Source organism: Nicotiana tabacum, chromosome 6 (genome assembly GCF_000715075.1).
Source record: "Nicotiana tabacum cultivar K326 chromosome 6, ASM71507v2, whole genome shotgun sequence".
In the NCBI taxonomy this organism is placed as follows: domain Eukaryota; kingdom Viridiplantae; phylum Streptophyta; class Magnoliopsida; order Solanales; family Solanaceae; genus Nicotiana; species Nicotiana tabacum.
Window position 1 is genome coordinate 70,244,327 of NC_134085.1, and position 15,900 is coordinate 70,260,226.

Sequence of the window (15,900 nt, forward strand, 5' to 3'; positions counted from 1 at the left end):
GTCAACGGTCGAAGAGTTAGAGCAGGTCGTGTTTATCAAACATCTACCCGATCAGAAGGTATACCTGGGCAGGGGGTTAACTCTTGAGCTTAGGGAAAAACTCATTCAATTTCTTATAGCTAATATGGATTGTTTTGCTTGGTCCCATCTCAATATGACAGGGATCCCACTGGAGATCACTACTTACAAACTAAGCTTGGACCCGAAGTTCCGTCCAATATAATAGAAAAGGAAACCCCAGTCCGAGATTAAACATGCCTTCGTTAAGGATGAGGTAACCAAACTTCTTAAAATAGGGTCCATCCGGGAAGTCAAATACCCGAAATGGTTAGCAAACGTAGTAGTAGTCCCTAAGAAAGGGAACAAAAATGTGTGTAGATTATAAAGATTTAAACAAAGCATGCCCCAAAGATTCCTTCAGTTTGCCTAACATCGACCGCATGATCGATGCCACGACCGGCCACAAGACTCTCAGTTTTCTCGATGCCTATTTCGGGTACAACCAATTATAGATGAACCCGAGTGACCAAGAAAAAACCTCTTTCATCACTAAATATGGCACATACTGCTAAAACGTAATGCCATTCAGATTAAAAAATGTCGGTGCCACTTACCAACGACTAGTAAACCGAATGTTCGAAGAACAAATATGAAAAACCATGGAAGTTTATATTGACGATATGCTAGTTAAGTCCCTACGAGTAGAGGATCATCTAAAGCATTTGCAGGAAACCTTCAGTATATTGAAGAAGTACAACATGAAGCTGAATCCAGAAAAATATGCATTCGGGGTCGGGTCCAGCAAGTTTCTTGGAATCATGGTATCCAATCGAGGGATCGGGATCAACCCTGACAAGATCAAAGCTATCAAGGATATCACGGTAGTGGATAATGTGAAGCCTGTACAAAGGCTAACCGGGCGCATTGTAGCCCTGGGGTGATTCATCTCGAGGTCGTTCGATAAAAGTCATCGATTTTTTCGTTGCTAAAAAAGAATAACAACTTCACATAGACCCCAGAATTTCAACGGGCTTTAGAAGAACTTAAGGGATTCTTGTTGAGCCCGCAATTGTTTTACAAGCCAAGGGCGGATGGACGACTGTACTTGTACCTAGCGGTATCGGAAATAACGGTAAGTGGAGTCCTAGTTCAAGAAGAACAAGGTACGCAATTTCCAATTTATTATGTCAGTAGGATCTTAGGTGAGGCCGAAACAAGATACCCTCACATAGAAAAATTGGCCCTCGCCTTGCTAAGTGCCTCTAGGAAACGAAAACTGTATTTTTAGTGCCATCTTATATGTGTTGTGACAACCTACCCTTTACAAAATATAATGCATAAACCTAAACTCTCGGGACGACTGGCCAAATGGGCCGTAGAAATCATCGGGAACAATATCTAATATCAACCCCGAACAGCCAGCAAATCTCAAATTTTGGCAAATTTTGTGGCTGACTTTACATTGGCCCTAATATCCGAAGTCTAAAGAGAGTTGATGATAAACGTGGGAACATCCTCGGGAATATCGATCCTCTTTACGGATGGTTCCTCGAATGTAAAATGGTCCGGACTTAGCATCGTACTGAAGCAACCCACAGGCAATATAGTTAGACAATCTATTAGAACTGTAATATTGACTAACAACGAGGCCGAATATGAGGCCATGATTGTAGGACTCGAACTGGCCAAAGGCTTGGGAATGGAGGTGATCGAAGTTAAGTGTGACTCCTTGATAGTAGTGAACCAAGTTAACAGAATGTTCGAAGTAATAGATGAGCGAATGCAAAGATACCTAGACAAGCTACATGTAACATTACATCGGTTCAAAGAGTAGACTTTGCAGCACGTGCCTCGAGATCAAAATAGTAAGGACAATGCCCTCGCGAAATTGGGATCATCGGTCAAGGATGACGAGCTCAACTCGGGGACGGTCATACAACTTATGAGGTCGGTAGTAGAAGAAGGTCACACCGAAATAAACTCCACAAGCTTGACTTGGGATTGGAGAAATAAATACATAGTGTATTTGAAGACCAGAAAACTTCCCTCAGATCCAAAGGAATCGAGGGAATTGAGCATAAAGGTAGCCTGATTTAGCTTGTCCGAAGATGGAACTTTACTTAGGACAACGGTCGACGGTACGCTAGCAATATGTTTGGGACCGGGAGATACCGAGTATGTTTTGAGGGAAGTCCATGAAGGCACATACGGTAACCACTTAGGTGTCGAATCACTGGTTCGAAAGGTAATTAGAGTCGGCTATTACTGGGTCGATATGGAAAAAGATGCGAAGGAGTTTGTGCAAAAATATGATAAATGTCAAAGACATGCTCCGATGATTCATCCACTTGTGGAGCTGTTGCATTCGATTTTATCATCGTGGCCGTTCATGAAGTGGGGGATGGACATCGTCGGCCTTCTTCCATCGGCACCAGCTAAGGTTCAATTTGTTTTTTTATGACTGACTATTTCTCTAAATGGGTTGAAGCATAGGCATACTAGAAGATCAGGGATAAGGAAGTCATCGACTTCATTTGGGACCACATCATATGTCGATTCAGAATACCATCAAAAATTGCATGTGACAATTGGCAACAAGATGACCAAATTTCTCGAAGACCATAAGATCAAAAGGATCTTGTCAACACCTTATCACCCTAGTGGGAATGGACAAGCCGAATCGACCAACAAAACCATAATGGAAAACCTCAAGAAAAGGTTGACCGACGCCAAGGGAAAATGGAGAGAGATCTTACCCGAAGATCTCTAGGAGTATCGCACTACTTCGAAGACTAGTACCGAGGCCACCCCGTATTCATTGGTTTATGGTGCCGAAGCTTTAATACCGGTCGAAGTGGGAGAGCCGAGTATCAAATTCTGATATGCGATGAAGGAATCGAATGACGAGGCCATGAATACAAGCTTGGAGATGTTAGATGAACGACGTGAAGCTACCATTGTTCGATTGGTCGCCCAAAAGCAATGCATCAAAAGGTATTACAATCGAAGGGCCAACCTTCGATTTTTTAATGTTGGGGACTTAGTGCTGAGGAAGGTCACATTAAGCACATGAAATCCAAACGAAGGGAAATTGAGTTCGAACTGGGAAGGGTCATACCAGATTCTCGAGATCACAGGGAAAGGGTCCTATAAGCTCGGAATGATGAATGGAGAACAACTACCGAACAATTGTAAAGTAACTCATCATAAATGATATTACTACTAAGGTACGACCCCATTTATATTCTTTCTATTTTTAGACTAACACTTGCGATGATCGACAAGCCAAATCGGGTTTTTCAGAAAGGTTTTTAACGAGTCAACAATGGATCGTGCTAACTTAGAATCAAAGGCCAATCAAGAATCGGTGTCGAAGATAGCACTAACAGTATCCGAGGTTCCTCTACAATCAACCTCAAATACTTGGGGGCATTACCATTAGATATCGACTTTTGCGAGGAAATCACTTTATAATAGCGGGGTATCGATAGGTGAGATTTATTGTAAGGGCCAAACGGTCAAACGAATTGTGCCCACATAGGTTGGTCGAGGCCTGGCACAAAACATGTACGCATGTGTAATCATTTTTCACAAGAATAAAGAGAAATATTTTTCCTTGCAATTATCTTGTGCCTTGGAATTTTTTTTTCTACTGTACAATTCCATACTTTCGATCTATTATGGAAATGAGCTCAAGGGACGATTATAACTAGAGTTCGGATGATCACTCCCACACTCGGGGACTGCCATTCAAAAAATAAACTCGAACAAATCGAACTATTAAGCATTAGGGACATAAGACCTCTTAGGAAACCCCCGAATTTTAAAGGTCACGACCATACCCACTCGGGGACTGTTATCTTAGGTAAAGCCAGGATAACTCAGAAAAGCAAGCTCACTGGGCTACGCCCGAACTAAAAGGCTACAGCCAACTTAACACGGTTCGGAGACGTCCGAAATCTGTAACAAAAATAGGCCTTCGGAAAATAAAATTCTTTCACAACCGGTTCTAAAGGCTACCCTCGCAGAATCTCAAACTTAAGATATTTTCGGGAGAAAACTTTGGTAACATCAAACCTCGATAACAACTTAACCTAGAAAGGCAATAAAGGCAAGGTTTGATTAAACCCTCGAACACAACCTTATTGTTTCATGCTAAGTCATTCCAACCTTTGTGAATACAAATAATAAAGTAAAGGAAAAAATTTGAGAGCCGAAAGGGAAAGAAAATCCTTATTTTTATGTACAATAGTTTTTAACAAAGGCCAAATCGGCCTAATACAAAATCTACACCGGCCAAAATGGACTCAAAAGGATGCAAAAGAAAAACAAAAAACATAAAGGCCTAAGTGGCCTGGTCTTCATCAGAGGCAGAATCTCCATCCTCGAGATCTTCCCTGCCTTCAGACTTACTTAAACTATCCGAGTCTTCCTCAAGAAAGGCAAGCTTTCGAGCCCTATCTTCTTCTGCTTTGGCACTCTCAAGTGAAGCCTGTATATCGAATCCCTGAGCATGAACTTCCTCGAGGGCTTCCCTTCGAGCTTGCAGCTTCGCATGATCCCCCATGGTTTTGGCCTGCACCTGGATGGCTTGGACGTCGACCTTATACTGAGTCGCATTAGCATTGGTTTTGGTGTTGGCCATGGCCGCCTCAGATTTGACCGCCTCAAGCTCACTGGCCAAGTGTGTTAATTGGGACTGAAGATCCTTTATTTTATTGGCTTGCATCGAGGTTTTCTCTCTTGCAGCCCAGAACTAGGACTCGGCCGACTCCAACTCTACTTGGACGGCCTCCTTTTTCGAGGCTAAGATGTCCATATTCTTCTTGAACTCTTCAGCCTCGGCTCGAATTGCATCTATTTGTTTATGAAGATCCCTAACCTGTTCAAGCCTCTGTTGGACCTGCAGAATCGGATCGTTAGTCATTATCTCCAATTCGTCTTCACTATCGTGAAGCACTTGGAATACCTGTTCAGCCATCTCAGCATGCTCATCCTGAGCTATCACTAAATCTACCTGAAGCTTCTCACCAAGAAGCTTGTATGTATCATTTTTCTTAGTGAGGTCCCAAACCTCGGCCTCACGCTCCTCGCGGATTCGAAGGAAAGCCTAGTGATGTAGAACCAAAGCCTACAAGCAAGGAAGAAGATGTTAGAATTACCTACAACTCCAAATTTAAAAGAGATAATGGAATAACCATCGAAGTTACACGATTCCAAGCATGTTGGGCCTCATTGAACAGGCAAGCGGCCCCCACCGCATTCATCATGGCTTGGTCCTCTTCGGTCACCAAGCATCTAAGATAGCTGGCAATCCCCACCAGAGGGGGGGAGAAGACCCTGGCATCCTCCGGTACAGAAAACACTATAATCCGCCTACGATCTGGGTTAATACTTAGGGTCAGGAATCGGTCCACCAGTTTTGGGCTCGATACAGACCTAGTAGCGCCCGATGACAGTGTTTTCTTTGGCACTGGTAAGTCACCAAGCCCGGTGACATCTTCCAAAGCATCAAACTCGACTCCATCCAAGAAGCATAAATATCGACCGCCTCCTGAGGGCCCTCGCAAGAGCGACTTTCCAATAGATTGGCCTCACGGATCGTGGCATCCGAAATCTGAGAGGACCGAAAAATATCGATCGCACCGAGCTCATCCCTCGGAACATATTTCACTACTCGGGATATCTCGCCCCCCGATCCCTCTCTTAACCGTCTCAGCCTGGGACGGAGTGGCCTCAAAACTCGGGAACCTCGGCCAAAGCTCCCTCGTCAACCTCCCCCGGTTCGAAGGGCTTTTGTATCGAAGCACCAGCCCGCACACGAGCTACCCAATTAGATCCTTCTTTTTCTTCATCTTCTTCTTCGGACTCATCCCTTAGTTGACGTACTGAGTCCAAGGATAGAACGATGGTGCTCCCTTTGTGTTTACGGGCTTGCCTTTTCTTTGGCTTTTGATTTTCCGAATTCTGGGAACTCGGAGCCCTTTTCCTCTTCTTCTCTTTGGCATGCTTCGGAGCAGGTGGTTGGGAAGGGATTTCTTCTTCAGATGGGGGCCTCATTTTCACATCCTTCCCGAGGCCTACAAAGGAAAAAAGATGAGTAAGCTCAAGAAGTAGCTCGAATGATAACCGTTCTAGGAAAGAAGTACCATGATTGCGGGCCTCCCATCGACCCTTTGACAATTCCATCCAAGCACGCTCGGAGTAAGGTCTCTGCGACACTAGGCTCTCGACCCATTGTCTTGAGATCGGGGATTACCTCCAGCACCTGGGTCACAGCTGCAACACCAAAAAAATAAAAAAAATAAAACACAGATGAGGAAAGAAGATAAGAGGTAAAATAGCAAAATTAGAAAGGCAAAGTACCACTCATGATTCATGTTCCATTTCTCCGGAAACGGCATGTCCTCAGCAGGGATCAGGTCTGAAGTCCTTATTCGGACAAATCGGCCCATCCAACCTCGGTTGCGAGCCTCATCTATGCTCGAGAATGGAGCCTTGACAACCCGACGAGCAAGCTTAATCAGCCCTCCTCGATAGATTCGGGGACTGTAAAGGCGCATAAGGTGGTCGAGGGTGATAGGACATCCCTCAATTTTGCTCACGAAGAATCAGAGGAGAATCACTATTCTGCAGAAGAAAGGATGGATCTGACCGATGGTCGTGTCATACCTCTTGTGGAAGGCGACGATGATAGGATCTAAGGGACCTAACATGAAAGGGCAAGTGTAAACACTTAGGAAACCCTCCACATGGGTAGTGATCGACTCCTCCGGTGAAGGTACCACAACATGTTTATCGACCCAGTGGCACTCCTCTTTAACTCTGTCAAGGAGATCATCGGTTATCGTGCATATATATACCTCGAGACCAGTTCACATCGACCAAGTACTGAGGAGGGTTTCTCAATCCTAAAATCGGCAACAGTAGGGCATCCCCCCAGAACGAAATCCTCAAAGGGAGGTTCCGCTATGGCTCCATCGTCGACGGGCCGTGAAGAAGAGGCAGTCTCCTTTTGCGGTACAATTTTAGAAGTTTTTGCCATTGAAAAGTAGAAGAGAAGGGAATTAGGATGATATGCGATTTGCTTGAGATTCAAAAGATTTGGGAGCAAGAGTTGCAAAGCAAAGGGATTTCTGAAGAGAAGCAACAATGAGGGAAATTTTGAGCGTAAAGTTTAAGTGGAAGAAGCTGGCGGTACTTATAACTTGTTGGTGACGGTTCAGATTCGATGATGGCCGACCAGCAACTAACATGCATTTAATGCCTCGGTAATCGAACCGACAGGACGTTTCAATACCCACTTGTCACTGGCATCATAATCGGGCTCGTCGCTTACGTCATGGCATATAAAGATGAGATTGGAAGAGTTCATATCGTTTCTCGTCATCTTCTCTCCGAGAAACGAGGGGATTATCTGTATACAGTCAAATTCGGTCTTGCCCTTTTTGTGTGACTGATTGAGGCTTGAACGCGATAAGCCAAGGTTCACTCTCGTATTATATCGAACTATGATGCAAACTTAAGTTGCCGAGCTCGTGGCCCTGAGACTGATTAAGATCGAGATAGACCAAGATCGATATCGACCAAGACCGAGACCGAGACCGAAATTCTCATGTAAATATACTTTAACCTTTTTCCCTTTCCTAAGAAAATGCAAAATATCTCCAATATTATAATATCCATTCAACAGCTAACTGCTTGACTTCTGACATCTATAGCTGCAAGTAATTGAAACTACAATTCATTGCACGTGCCTTTGCAATAAAGATTCCTTAATAATTGTAGTAGTAGTTATTTTGTTCGGAGTATATGAATAAAAAGGCTTTTGACGTACACTATAATTTTTAATTTTTATGAAATTATATTTCCATCCCTATTCAAGTTTTACTATAATTATATTTTATATACCCAATTACCATTTATGTACATTTTAAAGGAATTAATGGCAATAATTAGTGTTCTAAAATCACTCTATATCTTCCATTCCCCCTCCCCCACGTTTCTCTCTCCACATCCCCCACCACGTATCTTGCACAAGAGAGCAACAATTCCACCAATGACAGTCATTTAAAAACTTTGAAGCTTTGAATTCGAATTTGGGTTTTCAAGAAACATTATTTGTTTGAATTGGATATTGTTGCAAATAATTGGGAATTCTCTCTACGTGTCTCTCTATCTCTCAATCCCTAATTCCAGTAATGTAAAACAAAGGAAAAGAGAGCAGTAATTCAACCATTGACAGCCATTAAAAAGCTTTGAAGTTTTTAATTCGAATTTGGGTTTTCAAAAACCATTATTTGTTTGGATTTGGTGTTATTGCAAATAATTGAGAATATGGTATGGAGTTTGTATCTCAGTTTTGAGGGTGTTTTGGTGAAGATTAGACTTGATTTTGACTGAATTTCAGATTGAAACTCGAAGAAAAAGAAGAAGACATGACATACATTATACTTACGAAATTACATTATATTTATGAATTTGTAGAAAAATTATATTCTGTTGTTTATATTTATTTATTTATTTATTTAACTATTGTATGAAAGTTGAACAACATTGTATAAAAATTATATTTAAGTTGTATGATATTGTAGTTGTATATAACTGGGTAGAAATAATGTGTGAAAGTTGTGGATAAGTTGTAGATAAGTTGTATAATATATAATTAGTTGTATGAAATTTATTTTTACTATATATATAAATCAGATGAAAATGTACAAAAGACATATTGTATAAATTTTGAATAATTGTTATAATATTGTAGTTGTATATAACTGACTAAAAATGATGTATGAAAGTGTAGATAAGTTGTTGATAAATTGTATAATATATAACGCGATAGTTAGGCAGGAAGACAGAAATAAAGAAGAGAAAGTGAAAGAATGGAATCATTAGGGCAATGGCTGGAAAGAGCAATACTGGAGCTATGTAACAAGATAGAGACGGGTCTTGATTTAGATGCTGAGATTATATTTGGGCTCGTCTCCTATTGCGAGCTTGCTCCTCCTCTCGATGCTAAAGAATATCTTGATGTAACCCCTTTCCCTCCATCCATATCTCTGGTTTATGATTTTCTTGCTTCTAGTTTTGATGAGCATATTGTTATGGTAATTTGGGTTCTGTATTTAGTATAAAGTCCATAATTGAGGGTAGGGGTATATGACAAATATTGGACTAGTTCACTTCTGTATAGTGCGGTCTGCGGAGGTCATCAGCAATGGCTTCTGTATTGTCTACTTCACAGTTTTACTCGTGAAACTTTTGCAGCTTTAACTGTTCGGTTTTCCTATATCTAAATCCCTAAATATAAGTTCAATCGGGAGAGAAAAGGAGAGAGAGGAGAAAAAAAAGGAAAAGCGTGTAATTACATCCATTGATTGAAAACACAAATAATGGATTGAGAGCCTTTTAAGGTAGATTGTATATATTTTGTAACTAAAATATGTTTAGGTAGGGTAAATACCAAAATATGAGCATTTTTCGTAATAAGGTTTCAAATAGTGTATAAAAATGAAAAAAATCCCTAGTTTTAATGTTCTATATATATAGCTATAGCCCATAAAAATTTCTTATTAAAAATTAAATAAATAAAATAAAAATTTTAAAGTTAAATTATCTTAAATATATTATTTCTTTTTGAATTAGCTAATAAGTAAATTATATCAAATAAATTTGAAAGGGAGAGTTGCCACCTTTTTTTTATTTCTCATTGAGCGTTTATATGTTCAGGTTTTGATTAATTCGAGTTCACATCTAAATAAACCCTGTTTTGTGAGAGTAATCCTACCAAAAAATAATTTCCGAAATTTCTAATTAAGATAATAATTAACACCTACCACAACCGTCCATCGGTGGTCAAACAGTCGCAACTTGCTAAAACTCGAAGTCCACCTACTGTGGTTGGCATTAAAATAAGCTTCATTCTAAAAGGGCAGCTGCTGTACACAGAGTTTAAACAGAAAGGAACAAAGAAAGAATTAGAGGAACAAAGGAAGAATGGAAGCTGAGCATTCAAGTACGATGTTACCAAACAAGCAAGTTTTGTTCAAGAACTATGTTGAAGGGTATCCAAAAGAGAGTGATTTTGAGCTTAGAAGTACAATGATAAGTTCCCAGATTCCTCAACGATCAAAGGGTTTGTTTGTTAAGAATCTTTACTTGGGTTGTGACCCTTACATGCGACACAAGATGTCTCTTCATGAATCCAAGGATGTTTCTTTGCTTACCTCATTCAAACCTGGTTCTGTAAGTAAATTTTCATGACATTTTGCTCGTTAGATTCTTGAATGTTGTTCCAAGGCTTGTTTGGTTGGGTGGTAAATTAACCCCTTAATTTATGCTGATTTGATTTGGATTCTTGCCTGTGTGATTTCCCTTTTGAATTTGAATAACTTTGAGGCCATTGCTTGGTGCTGCAAATGTCGTAAAGTTGGCAGGAACTGATTTTCATTATGTTTGAGTAATTACTGGTTGAGAATACTCTAGGTAGATTCCTAATTTAGTCCATTTACTTGACATTTACCAAGGATTTCTTGAATGCTGTTAATTTTGTTTTTTTGGATTCCTGGTTAGTTCTGAGATCTAGAGTTAGAAAATATACATAACATTTAATATTTTTTTTTATTTGAATAAAATTGGCATGAGATGAGTTTAATGGAGTAAAGTAGTCAGTGATGATTCATATAGTCGACTCCAGCTTGTTTAAGACAAAGCGGCAGTTGTTGTTGTTGTTGTTGTTGTTTGATTCTTGAGTTTGTTGGGTTGGGTTGTGTTGGGGGATGTAGGAGGCGGTGGGGAAAATTGATTGCTGTTTTAATTTGGATTCTTGACTGTATTTTTCTCATTTGAATTTGGATTATTGGGTTTCTTGTGCCAAAGCTCATACATTAAGCAAATTCATATTTTCAATGATTAACTGGAAAAATTATAGCTTGTTTCATTATTAAGTCTATTTTCTTCACATATTTTCAACGTATTCTTGACTGCTGCTTTTAACTATTTTTGGCTTCATGGCTGAGTATAGTGTGTGTGTGTGTGGGGGGGGGGGGGGGGGGTTAGAGGAAGGGAGTTGAACAAATTAACCCATAATTTTGCTCTTTTTCTTTGAAGTCTTGATGGTGATCTCTCCTTTTAAATTTGGATAACTTTTAGGTCATTACTGGACTTGGGGTGTCAAAAGTTATTAAATCAGCCAATGCAGATTTTGAGGAGGGGGATTATATCTGGGGAATGACTGGTTGGGAAGAATATAGTCTGATTCTTAATCCAGACGGGCTTTTCAAGATCAAATATACGGATGTGCCACTCTCATACTATGCTGGAATTCTTGGTACCAATTTTCATTTCATTTCCTAATTATACTCCCGAACCCCTCTCGTCCCCTTTTATCTAGTGGCATGGTTCCTGGTTGTGGTATGAAAAGAATTGCTCATTGAAACTATTACTTCAGGTTTCAAGTAATGTAAGTCATTTTGTCAACGCTGGAGAATTAGGGTTTGTTAACCTAATTGAAAATTTCAAAAACATGGATTTCCAAATTAGGACTTTTATGGAAGATAAAATGGACTATCTGCAGTTTCTTCTTTGTAATGAAAACAAGTGATTTCATCATTACAATGAATGTTACAGGTATGCCAGGACTCGCAGCCTATATTGGATTTTATAATGTATGCTCTGCTAAGGAAGGGGATATAGTCTATGTCTCCTCCGCAGCAGGAGGAGTTGGTCAGCTTGTTGGACAATTTGCGAAAATGAAAGGTTGCTATGTTGTTGGAAGTGCTAGTACTGATGAAAAGGTAATAGTCTACTGTTGCTTTAATATGTAATTGGTCATTATTAAAGGCGTGCTACACTTGTTTTGCAGGTAAATCTTTTAAAAACGGAACTTGGCTTCGATGATGCTTTTAACTACAAAGAAGGAGATGATTTTGCCGGAGCCTTGAAAAGGTTTGTAATTGCTATGATCTTAGTGTTCAAGCATATCTAATTTACTCGTGTCTTGCTAATGGGGACACTGAAACACGTAGAATAAGCTCAGGCGAGTTCCTCTACACACAATTGGTGAAATTAATTATCGAGTTTTATGAGTCTGAAGCTAGTAGATTACTATGTTAAATTTGGGTCAAGGGAAGAAATACTTGATGTAATTCACTTTTCTGTGGAATGATTTCTGTATGCTTCATGCAATTTTCTGTGGAATGATTTCTGTATCTGCCTGTCACTGCATGTTGAAATTAATTATCGACTTTATGAGTCTGAAACCAGTATTTCACTATGTTATTTAAGCGAGAATTTCTTTTCTGGGGAATGATATGTTTCTTCATCTATCTATCACTGCAAAGTGGGGGAACTTTCTAAAGGGTATTGACAAAAATTGAAGACAGTCATCGAATTAATGTGTCTGAAACTAGTACTTTACTATGTTAAAATTTGGGTTAGGGGAGAAATGCAAACTTAATTTTTTCCGGAATGATTTGTTAATTCATCTGTCTGTCACGGCAAAATGAAGGCATTTCCATAGGGCATTGATAAATGCTGAAATTAATTATCGAATGATATGTGTCTGAAAGTAGTACTTTACTATGTTAAATTTGGTCATGGAGAAATGCTTTTTGCAAAATCACTTTTCGGTTGAATGATATGTTTCTTCAACTATCTGTCTTTGCAAAATGAAGGCACTTTCCCAAGGGAATTGATGTTTACTTTGAGAACGTTGGAGGAAATATGCTGGATGAGGTGCTCTTGCACATGAATCTCTATGGTAGGATTACAGTTTCGGGGATGATCTCTCAGTACAATTTAAAGAAACCAGATGGTATCCACAACTTGTTTTGCCTTATCACAAAGAGATTACGGATGGAAGGTTTCTCCGAGCTTGACTTCCGACACAAGGTTCCAGAATACCTCGAGTTTGTTATTCAGCTTATAAGAGAGAAAAAACTGGTTTTTATAGAAGACATTGCTGAGGGTTTGGAAAATGCTGCATCAGCTTTCGTTGGTATTTATCACGGGCGAAATGTCGGTAAGCAGATTATCCAGGTTTCAACTGACTGAGAACTTGCAGAATTTGGATAAAAACAAACTTTTTCTGTAATTCGTTCGTACTTCCTATAAAACATTGCGAAAAGCAATTTGCTGAGGATATTGATGCAGTCCTCCTTTCTGAATAAACTGTTTTATTGGTTTCCTTGTTTTTAAAATGTTGCAAGTTTGAAAGTATGATGAAATGTAAGAGTGAGGATTGTATCTGAAAGAGTTCTTAACCATGAAAGAAGTGGTTAAACAGTTAAAATTAACAAGGATTTGGGCTTTTTTCCCATGTAATAATTGATTGGAAGACCACATATGAGACGAAATCTTCTAGTCAAGTACGTCGTCCTGGTCTAAAATTGTATGCTGTATGCTTGTAAAGTGGAAGAGAATCCAGCTTGGAGTCTGAAGATTCAACTGACCATTTTGAAACTGAGGTGACTTCTAAAAGATAAAAGTAGTCCTTCAGTTATTGCATTCCACTTATGTTGAAAAGTAAACTAACTTTTGGTCTTTTTATTTTTTTATTTTCTCTTTGTGGTGAGATAGTGGAGCGATGGCTGTGGGACTATTGGAAGTTCTTGTCAAATAAAATACTAAAGCAAATTAGATATAACAACTAACTTTTTTTTATTCATAGATGTCTTCTTTTGTTCTTGAATAAACTAATTCAGAAAACAGACAGACAAAAACCTAAAAGTTCTTCACTTTTGAGTGTACTCCAATATCTTAGGCTTAGGTTCCTTCCTATGACAACTACCCTCTATTTCTTGGAGGAATTAAGATATAGCTATAACAGGAAGCACTTAGGATCAAGTGATAGGGGAATAGAGATTTGAAGAGAGTCTAGGTTCCAAGATCACAGGAACAGGCAACTTAGGATGTGTAGTGAGCCCATAATGTTCTTCCACACTTATGTCTTCTGGCTTCATACCTTCAGGTAATTTCCAGTTGAATCCATGCAACATGTTGGCTAACGTTGCTCGGATAACCTTAAGTCCAAGGCTATAGCCAGGACACCTCCTTCGCCCCGAGCCAAATGGCAAGAAAGCAAAGTTATGTCCATCCATGTCAATATCCTTCTCTAAGAACCTCTCTGGAAGAAACTCTTCTGATCTATCCCAGTACTTTGGGTCCTTTCCAATGGTCCAAACATTCACCAGAACGGTCGTTCCTTTCTGTATGTCATAACCAGCCACGTTACAATCTTCGATAGCACAATGCGGTGCTAGCATAGTTCCTAGAGGATGTAACCTCAGTGTTTCCTTGAGAATTGCTTCAATGTAAGATAGCTGTGAGCAATCTTTCTCTTCTACCCATCTCTCCTTCCCGACAACCCGGTCAAGCTCTTCTGTTGCCTTCTCAATAACCCTTGGCTGTCTAAGAAGTTCTTGAAATGCCCATTGCACTGCTGCTGTCAAGCTATCTGTTCCTCCAGTTAGTAAATCCTGCCATAGTCTAACAAGGTTAGCATTTTATCTATAACAAGAGAAAATATTGAGAAATTATTTTTTATAACCCTAATTAGGAACTAACCTGCATTAACCCTTTGACACAGTCATTAGTGAGTTTGACTTCCAGATTAGGATCTTCAGCCATCTTCAACAAGACATCAACCATATCCTTTGGGACAAAGTTCTTCTCTTCGTTCTTCTTAGCCCTGTGGTCATCTAGCACAATGTTGTGGAACTTATCAAAAGTTCTTTTCAAAGCCTTCATCTGTTTCACATAGCCTTGTAGGTCCAAGAAGCTGAGCCATGGAATCCAATCTCCAATGTTGAAAGCACCATTAAGTAAGAACCATTGATCTACCAGGTGCTGCAAATCTTCTACTCTAACTGTTGATTCACCAAAATACTTGTTGCTCAAAACCATCCTTGTCATGCTGCAGAGGCTAAATCGCGACAAATGGTCTTTGAGAAAAAATGGCTTTCCAGCAAGGGAATTCAGCTGGGAAATCAAGGTCTGCCTTTCTTCTACACGAATGTACTCGAACGAGTCTAGCCTTTTCGGAGTAAATATCTCGTTGAGGTAAATTCGTCGTGCTTGGCGCCAATAGGGACCATAGGGTGCCCATGTCATGTCACAATAGTTATAGCTTGTATACTTTCCACCAGCTAGCATAGGACGAGAGGCGAAATTGGCATCATGTATTTTTAAAAACTGTTTTGCCATTTCAGCAGATGAAGCAACAAGAACTGGCTTGGAGCCAAATTTCAGCAGCATCAACTCTCCATATTTTTTGGAAAGCAAGTCAAAAGATTGATGTGGGATAGGACCAAGTAGGTTCAAATTACCAATGATGGGCCATGGTTTTGGACCTGGTGGTAGTTTGCTGTTAACCAGGCGTCGAGAGGTGATTATTTTACAGAGAAAAGCTAATGCAGATAGCCCTGCCAAGGCTAGAAAAACCCAAGAATTCTCCATTTTAGGTGATGGATAATGAGGGTTGGAGAAGTTTAGTTTAATTTGTTTTGTAAAGAATGGTAATTATTTATAGAAGAAGTAGGTGGGATTTGGAGTTACACTGAAATTGAGACTTTGACTATGTAGTCCAATTTCTGGAAAGTGAAAATGACACTGCCTTGTAGACTTCTATTAAATCATACAACTATGGACCACTCAGAGCACAAGATTTGAAAAGTGAGTACCACTATTTTGTATTATAATTATTCTGTAGTTTCGTCGAAAATCTAGAGAAAATTATATGAAGGAAATTAGTGAATTTAGACCACAAAATATTGTAAGAAATTGAACATAGGACCTGTTTCTTTAATGTCTTCTTTTCATTTACAGTTAAGGTCTTAAAATTATTATTTTGTCTATTCAAGCATATCAAAGTTACAGTGTTGTATTCTCTAAAATGATCTT

At 39.5% G+C, this 15,900-nt stretch overlaps 2 protein-coding genes across 2 annotated transcripts; one reads left to right on the forward strand and one right to left on the reverse strand.

Moving 5' to 3' along the window:
- The first annotated feature begins 9,866 nt into the window (after positions 1-9,866).
- On the forward strand, positions 9,867-13,295 carry LOC107774912 (2-alkenal reductase (NADP(+)-dependent)-like). Its single transcript, XM_016594581.2, has 5 exons — positions 9,867-10,245; positions 11,152-11,329; positions 11,629-11,795; positions 11,864-11,946; positions 12,675-13,295. The coding sequence occupies exons 1-5, from the start codon at positions 9,997-9,999 to the stop codon at positions 13,051-13,053; spliced, it is 1,056 nt and encodes a 351-aa protein (XP_016450067.1). The 5' UTR covers positions 9,867-9,996; the 3' UTR covers positions 13,054-13,295.
- A 347-nt stretch (positions 13,296-13,642) lies between these two features.
- LOC107774910 (trimethyltridecatetraene synthase-like) lies at positions 13,643-15,645 on the reverse strand. The gene is made up of 2 exons (XM_016594580.2): positions 14,566-15,645; positions 13,643-14,477 (listed from the first exon to the last, which is right to left on the reverse strand). Exons 1-2 carry the CDS (start codon positions 15,454-15,456, stop codon positions 13,842-13,844), a joined length of 1,527 nt encoding a protein of 508 aa, XP_016450066.1. The 5' UTR covers positions 15,457-15,645; the 3' UTR covers positions 13,643-13,841.
- Positions 15,646-15,900: the final 255 nt, after the last annotated feature.